The sequence below is a fragment of the Aptenodytes forsteri genome, unplaced genomic scaffold, assembly GCF_000699145.1.
Source record: "Aptenodytes forsteri isolate BGI_AS27 unplaced genomic scaffold, ASM69914v1 Scaffold298, whole genome shotgun sequence".
Taxonomy (NCBI): Eukaryota; Metazoa; Chordata; class Aves; order Sphenisciformes; family Spheniscidae; genus Aptenodytes; species Aptenodytes forsteri.
The window spans coordinates 628620-639890 of record NW_008793956.1 but is presented as its reverse complement, the minus strand read 5'-3'; the positions used below and the strand labels follow the sequence as shown (position 1 = coordinate 639890).

The 11271-nt window shown below is 43.3% G+C and overlaps 2 protein-coding genes across 2 annotated transcripts in view; both read right to left on the bottom strand.

Annotated features, from left to right (window-relative positions):
* The window catches only part of LOC103900352, a 31827-nt gene extending 30424 nt beyond the window's left edge, over positions 1-1403 (bottom strand). The window contains exon 1 of the mRNA XM_019471729.1: positions 1392-1403. Within this exon, the coding sequence (XP_019327274.1) occupies positions 1392-1403 (12 nt within the window). The remainder of the gene's footprint in view (positions 1-1391) is intronic.
* ADAM9 (ADAM metallopeptidase domain 9) overlaps positions 38-11271 on the bottom strand; it is a 29106-nt gene continuing 17872 nt past the window's right edge. Inside the window, exons 11-22 of the mRNA XM_019471700.1 lie at positions 11083-11216; positions 10696-10867; positions 10482-10574; positions 10052-10247; positions 9418-9523; positions 8483-8666; positions 7526-7606; positions 6486-6591; positions 4580-4718; positions 3990-4092; positions 3260-3387; positions 38-2267 (exon numbers count right to left, since the gene is read on the bottom strand). Coding sequence (XP_019327245.1) covers positions 2153-2267; positions 3260-3387; positions 3990-4092; positions 4580-4718; positions 6486-6591; positions 7526-7606; positions 8483-8666; positions 9418-9523; positions 10052-10247; positions 10482-10574; positions 10696-10867; positions 11083-11216 — 1557 coding nt within the window. The 3' untranslated portion in view covers positions 38-2152. The remainder of the gene's footprint in view (positions 2268-3259; positions 3388-3989; positions 4093-4579; positions 4719-6485; positions 6592-7525; positions 7607-8482; positions 8667-9417; positions 9524-10051; positions 10248-10481; positions 10575-10695; positions 10868-11082; positions 11217-11271) is intronic.

Below are 11271 nucleotides of genomic sequence, written 5' to 3'. Positions count from 1 at the left end.
CCCCGCCCGCCCGGGAAAGCAGAGGCAGACGAGAACGCCTTGTACAAAACCGGCATCTTTATTGCTCGTTTGTTTCTTACAAAGGGGGTCGGTAACAGCCCTTTCGTCAGACCCCGAGGGTACAGGAGCGCCGCGCGTCGCCGCGCTGAGAGCGGGGACGGTTCTGCAGAGCGCAAAGGATTAAACGCGTGTCAGAGATGGACATCGCCTCCGCTTTCTCCAGACCTACTCGGGGGACGGGGATAAGCGTACACTTTACAAAAGAAAGTCAGTAGTCATCTTCAGTATTCAACACATGTAAAATTTGAGCTATTTCCTTTCCATAGGATCGCTTCTAAAAACCGCATGTTCACTGCCCTACACCACCACCCCGCAAATATTGCTAGTGTGCATGCTGGAAGTATAAAAACTCTATCTATTAAAAGGCACCATTTTCAGCATAGTTTTAGTTCACACATACAGCTTCAAATACAATTAAGTGCGTCTCTCCCCCGGATGACTTCATTCCCTGGATTCCCTCCTCTCGTCCCCACCCTCCGAACCAGGCCACTCGAGTCCCGAGCTGCCTGCAGAGGCTCCCGCGGACATCGGCCTCGTTCAGCTGCAAAGCTTAGTCGTTACAGCCAGCCAGCCCAAACTGAGTAGAACACAACAAAAATTAGGAAGTGATTATCTTGGAACAAACAGAAGACCCCCACAAATATGTCTGGTGATATTCTAGGTGACATTTTACATATTTTAATAGTGTTATAAATCTTAGTCTAAGTTTATGGGAAACCACAGGAGTTCAAGTATTTTATTACTGCAAATGCAAACACTATATATATATTTTTATATATGTATATACAGAGGAAAAGACTTTTTTTTGGCAATATTATGGGGGATTTTAAAGATTGAGTTTGTACTCGGTGGCTAGCACAAAGTGAAAAAGCCAAGCACTCTTTTCAGTACTTATTTCACTTTTAGCAAGTTTGTGCAACAGATTTCTATTTGTGACCACCAGCATCCAGTTTCTACTCACGGCACAACGGTATCACACTTAACAGATCTCCGCTCCTTGGCCAGCACACCAAATGCTACACACTCCTTTTTGGAAAGAGTCTTAAAATCTGGTTTAGTCAGTGGTGTAGAAACGACGGCAGTCCAATCTAATGCAAGTTAGCCTGTAAGCATCCTGACTGACACTAAAAAGGTTTGAGGATTAGGTGAAAAGGTTGCATTAGTCAACAGGTTCCTGTTTAAAGTGCTCAGGGAAGCTCAGGTGTCTAGGCAAATAGACATTTTTTGCTTCTCAGCGTTCTGCAGGGACCGCTGCTCAGCCTTTAGACCCAAATTAAAACCTAAAAGCACCCCACTTTTTAAAACCAAAATATGGCCATGTCTTTTCGTACCTTTATCTTCATTGCCCGTTCATGATATTAGTGGAAATTAGTACAGGATTCTCATTTAGCAACTCACAATTACTAATTTAAAACCATTAAACTTAGTGCTCATATAGCACAGCTTAGTGTCAGTCAGCATGAAAGTAAGAATTTAAGTGCATTATTACACATCAATAAACATATATACATGCATAAACATGTTTACAATATATTTATCTTCCTCTGAAAAAGTACACTGATACCTTATTTCACTTGTGCCATTAATGTGTAAATGGATAACATTTTCCAGTCCATGCAAAATAATTTTAAATTAATTGGCCAGATTTCCTTGTTTTGAAAACGGTACGGGTTACTTCAATTCTTCACTGTACATTTAGAAAGACGACAACAAATCAGACAATTTCATTATTAGGGCTCATCGCAGAAATGGGGAAACCGAAAGCAACTCCCAAGTGCTGTACTTCAAAGATTATTTAACTGCAGGCTGCTCCACTTCCAGCTGGACAGCCCTGCTGCAGTTTACAAAGCCACAATACTCAGACAGATCTAAGAACGGATTAGATGTTTTCAGTTCCTGTAGCTTTGGTAGAGGTATTTAGTTTAAAGTTTTACATTCCTCGTTTCAATATCTCATTTGCCTTATCCCAGGCTGCAGAAGGAAGGCTTTCCGGGATTACCACGGGCCGCTCAATGCAAGAAGGATAACTGCAATTTCAGCTCTGTCTCAGTGAACAGGTCAGCTCACGTGAAGGCCCCAAAGAAGCCAAAAGCTATTTGGGAGGCAAAGGTGCCGGTCGAGAAGGAAAATACTGTCCCTGAGGTAAACATTTTTGCTGTGATGGAGGAGGTCCCTGAGGTGCACATTTCTGTTGCGGCGGTGGCGGCCTACAAGGGGGACAGAGGAGGAGTCGTCAGTCCAGGCGAGTACATCCAGTACGCACGTCCCTCTCCCCCTCGCCTGGCACGAGCGCCGCGGCCACTGCGGAGACTCCCCCCCAGCCAGCTACACCGCTTCTCGCAATCTCAGCTTCCGCTGTGATGGAGGAGGTCCCTGAGGTGCACATTTCTGTTGCGGCGGTGGCGGCCTACAAGGGTGCCAGGGGGGGAGTGGTGGGTTCGTGCGTGTAGGTGCAGTACGCACGTCCCTCTCCCCCTCGCCTGGCACGAGCGCCGCGGCCACTGCGGAGACTCCCCCCCAGCCAGCTACACCGCTTCTCGCAATCTCAGCTTCCACACTGAAGACTCATTTTGAACACGCCATGGTCAGACTGCTTTCCATTGCCTGAAATCCTCAGGGAACCCCAGTTTGTTAACAGACCATTTTTTCCAAAATAGTTTAAAGACCCCCACAAGTTTCCCACCAACACAAACTATTTTGAACTACTCCCTCTTGATACCTTGCGCTTTCTGGATACGCAGGTTTTATGGCATAGGCATTACATCTTAGAAATACAATCAACAAGTAAAATGAAAAATAAAGGAAAACTTTCTCTTCAAAGTTAATGAGAAATGATCCTGTACTTGGCAATAACGTTCACAAATCAGCAAAATGGCAGATTTTTGAGTAATTTCTTTTTAAACTGCATATTTTGAGAAGCATTTTATTCACCTGTATGCAGGGCTAATCTGGTCCCAGAAAAGCATTCTGAAACCTGTTAATCAAAATGTAGCCATGACAGCATGTAAAATGAATGCTATGGGTAACAGCACTTTCGTTCCACAGTGTGAAATGAAGGAGAAACTTCTTTCAATAAAAAGTCAGTCCTGCTTGCATATAATATGTGATGAAATACCCTAATGCTTGCAGAGATGAAAGCAATGACTATCTATATCCATCAGCGCAACTGCCAATAGTTTTTTGCAATAACTCAACCAACCTTGTCGGCAGCTTCTGTGGCTGTGGCGCCTGGTATTGCGGAGACGGGTAGTAAGACTGGTGGTAAGCCTGCTGAGGATGCTGGTTAACTGGGTAAGATGGAACAGGAAAAGTATTTGGTTCCATATCCTACAAAGAAAACATAACGAGAACGTTCACAAATCTGCACGTATTTGTTTCATTAGTTAAGTGACATTAAGACCACCTGCAAACAAACCTGGAAATGTCAGAGTTGCTCTTTCCTTCTGAGAAACTCAGTAGAAAGCAGCAACAGCAGTCTGAAAAGTACTGTATTTTGGAAAAAACAGGCTGATCACAAGCGTTTGATTTGTTCTGCAAGTGTGCTTTGGCTTGTTACTGCATTCAGAGAGGTAACTGGTCTGCAAAGGAGTGGGGCTAGAGAGCTGACAAGGATTGCTCCCCTCCTTGCGTGGGGCAGGGGGTTCCAGTGTAAGGGAAAGGGGGTAGCAAAGCAGGTAAAAAAGCCAAGCCAAGCACAGCCTGTAAAAAAGCTTAAATAGTGGGAAACTGAGGAGTTCCCAGACACACACCTTAGGAAATAATTATTCTCTTTGCCTCTTATCAAAGAGAAAACCCAATTTGCAGAAATGAAAAAATAAAGTAACTTTGAAGCTTTTATTAGGGCAAAGATTACATAAACTGTCTTCATCTGTAGTCATCTTTAGAGTAACAGATGACAAATAAAGTAATGGAAAGTGGATCATTCCTACCATGGGTACACCTCTTGGAGCATAAGGCATGCCATGCGAAAAGCCTCTGTGGTGGTAGTCTCTCGGTTCGGTTTCTGTCCTAGGAGGTGGTGGCTGAAGTGACCTGAAATCCAATTGATACGGACCGCGTGAGCATATAACCTTGACAGAATGACTATGCAGGCTATGAATCCAAGCACTTCGAACCCACTAGATGGATTTATACTATCTTAGCACACATCAAATGTCAGGAAGATAGTATTTGCCACAAATCTAATAAACAACATAACCCTTTTTCTGTTTAGGACTATGACAGCTTCATTTTGCCACTTTATACCAAAGATGGGACCCAAAAATATAAAACCCATCACCAATGCACGACAACAAACATAATGGTAAAAAGAAAGTTCTCTGCTCCCTCAATTTAAGATGAATTTATCTTTTCTGTCACTGCCCAGGGCAAGCTACATGCACCATTTGATGCAGGGGCCTTTGCCTGACATCTTGGGACTGGAATATGGCTCCATACTTTGGCATTGGCTCGTGTAAACAAATGTCTGTGGACTACTTCAAAAGGGCAGAGGAGAAGGTAAAAAGGAGAATGTACTTACGAATGGCAGCGTGACATTAATCTTCTACAGCATCGCTTCAGCCTGTCTCTTTTTGCAAATGCCAGAGCAGCAGCTATAAGGAGTGGGAGGACCAGGAAAAAAAATACCAGCAGCCCATTTCTCAGTGAGGTGTCTTTGTCTGATGGGGACAAAACGACGGAGAAGAAAAAAAGTATTACGTTGCATTACCACCACTTGACTCATTGTAGCAGTGAATATTTGGTAGGATTGGTTCTACAGCTATTTTCCATTTTTCGTAGAAGAAAAAAATAAAGAATCTAGTAAGATTGTAAGATATATGCCCAAATATATTCTTTTCTGATTATCGTTTCACAGGGATTGTCTGGTCAAAAATGAAAGAAATGTAGGTGCCATGATACCTTGGGCTGTAACAGCATATTGAATTACTAGGATCAATACCCAATTTTTCTTCCACTGCATTACTGTGAAGATCTTATGATGAGAGTTGATCCTCTCAACTGAAAGAGAGGAAAACAGAGCTTCTGCCTTTTGGTCTGATCCTAAATCTTCCTCTTCTCCTACCATTGTTTGCTGTAGGCAAAGAACTCGGGTTCGTAACAATCTCTACATTTTTATACGCAGCAAATTTCTCCACTGCAGGCTGTACAAAAAAAGCCTTTCCCTTTTTTTGTCTGATGATTTGAGGCATCTGTCCATGCTTCAACGTGATTCTCCAGTCTGTTATTGCATCAACATTGCATAGTGTCTAGCTTCCCCCAAAACCCACACCATCTTATGAAAAACAGTCTTCAAGATCATTCTTGCAGCTCATAGAAGGGACTACATCAATCCCATCTTTATATACTCCACAGGGGCACTGCAAAAGTTTTCTCCAAATTATAGGTTGGATTTGGCTTCCTATTTCATCTTCAAACTGTCAATGAGAAAAGTAAGCGTCACAGCCTCTTTCAGTTTGCTTTCTCGCGTGCGTGAATTGTGCTCCCTGGCCCCAGGCACCATTTTCCCACTCCTCACATTCAAACACAGGTACATGTATCTTCCAAGTACATAGATACATCATCTTGCCACCTCAAACGTTGACCTAGTACCTTTCCTGAGGGAAAAACTACATGAAAAACCCCCACAAAATTCCCTCCCCAGCCCATCTTTTCCCTCCGCAAAAAAGCAGCGAACCAGAAGTCTGCAAACAATAGTGTCACAAACCTCTGTATCTCCCCGTTTCTTTATCGCGTACCCCTCTTCTATACCGTAAGTTGTTTGGGGCAGGGACTACATTTGTGTTTACTACCAAACGAAGCATGCTGTCTGCACTCAAATAATAAACATTAAGAAAATAGTGACTTGTTAACATGCGTTGCCCTAGCCCACCTCGGCCAGACGTTAGCCCTGCCTGCACTGCAGGTGCACATGCAACTAACCTGCAGATACCAGAACAGGGCAGCTACTCATCTCTGCCACCACTGCCAGAAGCAGCATGTCCTTATGGAGATGCAGATTCACATCCATGGATTTGAACCCACACCCTCAGCCAAATTTCATGTTTTGTTTGGATCTAAGAATGGAAGGGGCTTCAGTTCCCAGCTTGGATACAGAGAAGTCCAAGAGGATCTTGGTCCAAGGTGGCAGAAGTCACCTGAAGGCAATTAAACCAGCCCAGTATCCTTACAGACCCCCAGCACCCCAAAAGTTTGAAGTGCAACACCTTGAGCCCAAAACCTTAACTAGAATTGTTTGCAAATGAAACCCGGTGAAGAGCCAGCCACCAGCACTTCAGCCACCACAAGTTAGCTGCTTCAGAGCCACCTCTGCCACTTCAGGCACTCCGCACTTCAGAGCCACCTCTGCCACTTCAGGCACTCTGCAGCCCAGCACCACCCTTAGCAAGGCAGGCCCACAGCTCTGGAGTTGCCTTACAGCTACTTGCCATTATAAGGAGGTCCACTGTCCAGACTTCCTCCATAGCCTTTAGTATCACAGTAAGGAGGGGCCCAGCCTGCTTCACAGTGACAGTTCCTGTTGTTATTGCACACCTGGATTTAAACACCACAAACTTCACAGTAAGGTCTATTTAGTAACTTAAGTTTCCATATATTTAAAAGCAGCATGCAGTAGCCATGACTGTCTATTTTGTCCCGTATCACTCAGCCTGGAGAACTTTAACCAGTAACTCCCACATCAATTCTAAATAGTCCTTGGCCAGGCACCTCAAGATTTCACATGACTGAGCAAGCACAGCATTGTTCAGGATGAGCTTCCAAAGATTAGCTATCCCAACGGCTTAAAGAGCATGGCTTTTTTTTTTTTTTTTGCAAGATGCAGAGTTTCAAATTACATTAGTAAAACAGGAATTGGGAATTCTTCTTGCCTGGCAAAAAAATATCATCTTAAGAGCTTTTGTGAAAGATTTTTTTTTGATACTGTTATAGGCTCTCTTGCCCAGAGACGTTTTATAGAGAGTTTTACAGCTAAACAACAGAGAACGATTAAGTTACTATCCACCATTTTAAAACTTGCTCAACTTACATAACTTTGGTCCAATTTTTGCTGTCAAAGGCACTTTTCTTATTAACAGTACCAAAAAGCAGCGTTTTATAGCAAAACCCATCCTCAAAACCCCCCCTGAATTTTTTAATCACTGCATCTAGCATCAAGATTACTTTATTCTGCATTAGTTACAGCCTTAAACAGAGAAGGGCAAAAGACTTCCTAGGTGCAAAAAAGACTAGTATACAGACACTATTGATTAAGCACAATTACAGTGTACCTGGCTCAAACTGGGACTTTTGATAAAAAAAAGTCTGTTTACATATTTGCACAGTCATTGGCTCTAAAAATCTAGTGTTCTCGTAAGAAACGTGTCAGAGGACCTCACATAGAAATACTGCCAGTTATATCAAAACTTACAGACTTAGTGTTCATTGTAAGTGAACCATCAGTAGGAGGGGAAGCTTTTGCTCCACTTACCCCATGTCCGTGACACTGCCTCTCCACGTCACAGTCGTAGTTCAGAACAGAGGCACTCACACACTGGAAGTGCCTGCAGATCTAGGGGAATTGAGAGATGCACACAAATGAAGCAAGATGGCATTTCACTGACCTACCCCTTCTTTCCCCGGCTGCCTGCTCCACAGCACACGGCTCTGCAGCCACTCTGTGCTCACTGACCACAAAGCAAGGCTCATACTCTTACGTGATAAGCCCCAACTCTACAGAAACACGTCTGTTCTACAAAAGGCTTCTCAGTATGGGGTCTGAACTGTCACTGGAAGTCTTTTGTCTCTAGTCTGAATGTAAAGGAATAGCAATTAAATTGTGCACAGTAAGGATACGTGGAGTGCACATTCCTCTGCTGGGGCAAAGCTTCTAGGCTTCTTAGTTCAGTTGGATTTTAATTGAAAGCTGTCTTAAAGGCATTTGTGTGTGCCTAGCTCTTCCTGCTCATTGAAAGAGCAAAGATTCTGGTTCTCCACAAACTTAATTTCTTTTGCTTCATCTATAAATGAAAGGCTCATTACATTTTTTTATGCACATGCACTGCAGTACTAGGCAGTGTGGGGAACAAATGGACTTGCTCAGTTTCGCATTAACTATAGGCATTAATTAACGGCCATAAATATTCATGAAACAATGCAGCTGAAAATTTTATTCACATGAAAACCCCAAATTATTACTTTAAGAAATCACTTTTTAATTGTTAATTACCTTTCCAGTATCACATTTGGTGCCTTCATTCACCATTCCTGGGTCCGGGACATCAGAGCCTAGCTGGAAATCTACACCCCAGCACGTGGTGCCTCTAATGGTAACTATAGGCATTAAGAACCGGCCATAAATATTCATGAAACAATGCAGCTGAAAATTTTATTCACATGAAAACCCCAAATTATTACTTTAAGAAATCACTTTTTAATTGTTAATTACCTTTCCAGTATCACATTTGGTGCCTTCATTCACCATTCCTGGGTCCGGGACATCAGAGCCTAGCTGGAAATCTACACCCCAGCACGTGGTGCCTCTAATGGGAGTTTGGATAATAGCAGGCTTAATTCCAAAAACAGGCATAGTTTTTACATTTTCACATTGCAGCTTCCCACACATGGCATTCCTACAACATCAACATATGAACACTGTAGTGACACTTCAATTTATTCTGAGAAAAAGACTATCACGCATTTGATATGATCTTTTCTTTCTACTGGAAGACACTACCTGAAAATAAAATTGAGGCAACTCGCCAAACAAAATTGAGCTGGGCCTCGTTTCAGTACTGCAAGAGTATGGATTTATCCCTTCTTTCTGTAAGCTGTTGCGATCTTTACATTAAAGAAAACATGACGATTGCTACTCGTTTTTCTGTATGTGAACACCTTAGGATAAGAAAAATCAATGATGGGAGATGTGGAACACACTCTCCTTGCCACAGCCCCACGTCTGAACGCGTGATGCACAGATCCCCTGAGGCCAGAGAACACTGCACACACAAACTGCGGCACGAGCCCAAAAGCTTCAAACCCAGCTACGGAAGAATTGCCTGAACATTCAAACTCATTTCAACTACTATGTTCAAGAGTTAAAGCCAGACAATCTAAACCAAAAGTCAACAAAACTTACAACTGTGTACGTGTGGGGGCTTTAAGTGCTAGTAACAGCTTCAGAAATTTGGATAAAACACATCTTTTCTAAGCTATCTCACTGTGGTTTCAGAATGATGCATACGTGTCAATAAGGTTAGATTATGAGATGACACGTCTCTCCCCAGTGCACCTGCTAAAACACCCCAAATAACACTACAATACCCGAATAAGGATTCTCAATGATACATTTAGGAACTTCTTGATGCACTGGGCTCAACTCACCAGCTGGAACATTTCTTGTAGTCATGGCCATGGAAACCACAGTTGCCAAATCTGTCACCCTTGGAATTCACTTCAGCAAAACAAATGTTGGGGGCTGCTTTGGCTTCTGCAAACAACAGCCCATCCCCCAGACAGAGGAACCAAGTTAAATAGGGACAGAAACATCTCATATCAACATGTCTCCTTTACTCAGAGCAATTATCCTGCTACACCTAGTATTTTCCAAGCAGCACAGAGAGCTTAAGAACTCAATCAAAACAATAAAGAGGTGAAAATGTCAGCACTACAAGGTTCCAAGTTTAAAAAGAGAGAGTGAAAAATAGCCACTTAACATTGAGTCAATTATACCATTTGATATTCCTTCATGGCTCCTTTACAGCCCTGTACACCAGAAGCCCCACTGTAATAGGAATGATCAATGCAAGGAAATTACTACTTGAATCACCAGCACAGCATTAAATGTAACAAAGGGAGAATGTGTGAAGGCTAAGCCATAAATACCACTATTTCAAATCCTTTGCCAAAGCCAGCTGGTCTTTGTTACAGGAAAACAAGTAAATATATTTTAAATAAACTTAGTGTATTCTTTTAGCTACGTCTCCTAGAAAAATTGTAATACTGTGCTCTTCCTTACTTGAGCCAAAGATATCCTGACACTGTGCATCGTAGTACTGGCAAATGCCATTGTAACAGTAGGCTTCCTCGTTGTGGCACAGGTGACCGTTCTGAACAGTGAAGTCCGGCTGGCAGAACTGGGACGTGCCATTGCAGTACTCGGGAAGGTCACACTCGTTGTTACTCGCCCGACACTCAGTTCCTCCAGGAAGGAGCTAAAGAGAGAGAGGAGGGGGAAACTGCATCAGAAAATAGAAACCTTACAGCAGAGATGAACACTGTACCCGACCCACAATATGCCCCCCAAAACGGGGCACTGATCTGAAGCCCTCGGTGGGTACTTTGTACATGCATGACAATTCCCTCTCACAGATGCACTGGCTGGGCTAATGCTCTCCTTTTCTCAAACACTGAAGAACACTTCCAAATACTATGTTTGAGTCTCTTACCTGGCAGTTTTTACAGCAGTCACCATAAGCACATTCAGCACCAGATCGGAGTCTGCAAGTACCTGGTTCACAGCAAGGATCACTTTCACATTCCTGAAAATAGAAGTGCTGTGAATGTCAAGAAATCGCACCCTTCATCAGGCACAGTCCCCTCTCCAGAGAGGGGCACGCAAGGCTACTCTGGCAGCATTTGTAAAACACACAAGCCACTGACCTTTGGTGAACCACAGTCACACTCCTCCCCGGCATCTACCAGCCTGTTCCCACAGTATGGGACGCTATAGGTTTCATCAGGCTTGGGAACGTTGAGCAGACAGCTTCCACCTTTGTTGAGAGTTAGCTTCTCAAAGTCTTCTGCACTGCAGGTGCTGAAGTTCCTCGATCCCCTGCAAGAGAGAACATGAGATTATCTTTAAGTCAATCCACAAGCATTCCCTCAGTTTGTAGAACAAGGTAACATTTGCCTTCCCCATGAGCTGCAATCGTGACACGACTCTTTGCAAGAGTACTTTGAAGATGAAAGCAACCTGTAAAAACTAAGCACATGGGTGGGGAGTTTTGACCCTTGGGGAAAATGCCTTCCCTTTTGTCAGTTACTTACGATGCTCCAGAGCTCATAATGCAACTGCTTGCTCCACAGTGACAGACACGTTCATCATCGTGGTTCATCCCCAGGTTATGTCCCAGTTCATGAGCCATAATTGATGCAAACATCTGTATACTGATTCTTCCAAACTGCACAAGAGCAAAACAGAAGAAAATGAGCGGACAGCTTAAATTGAGAAAGTCA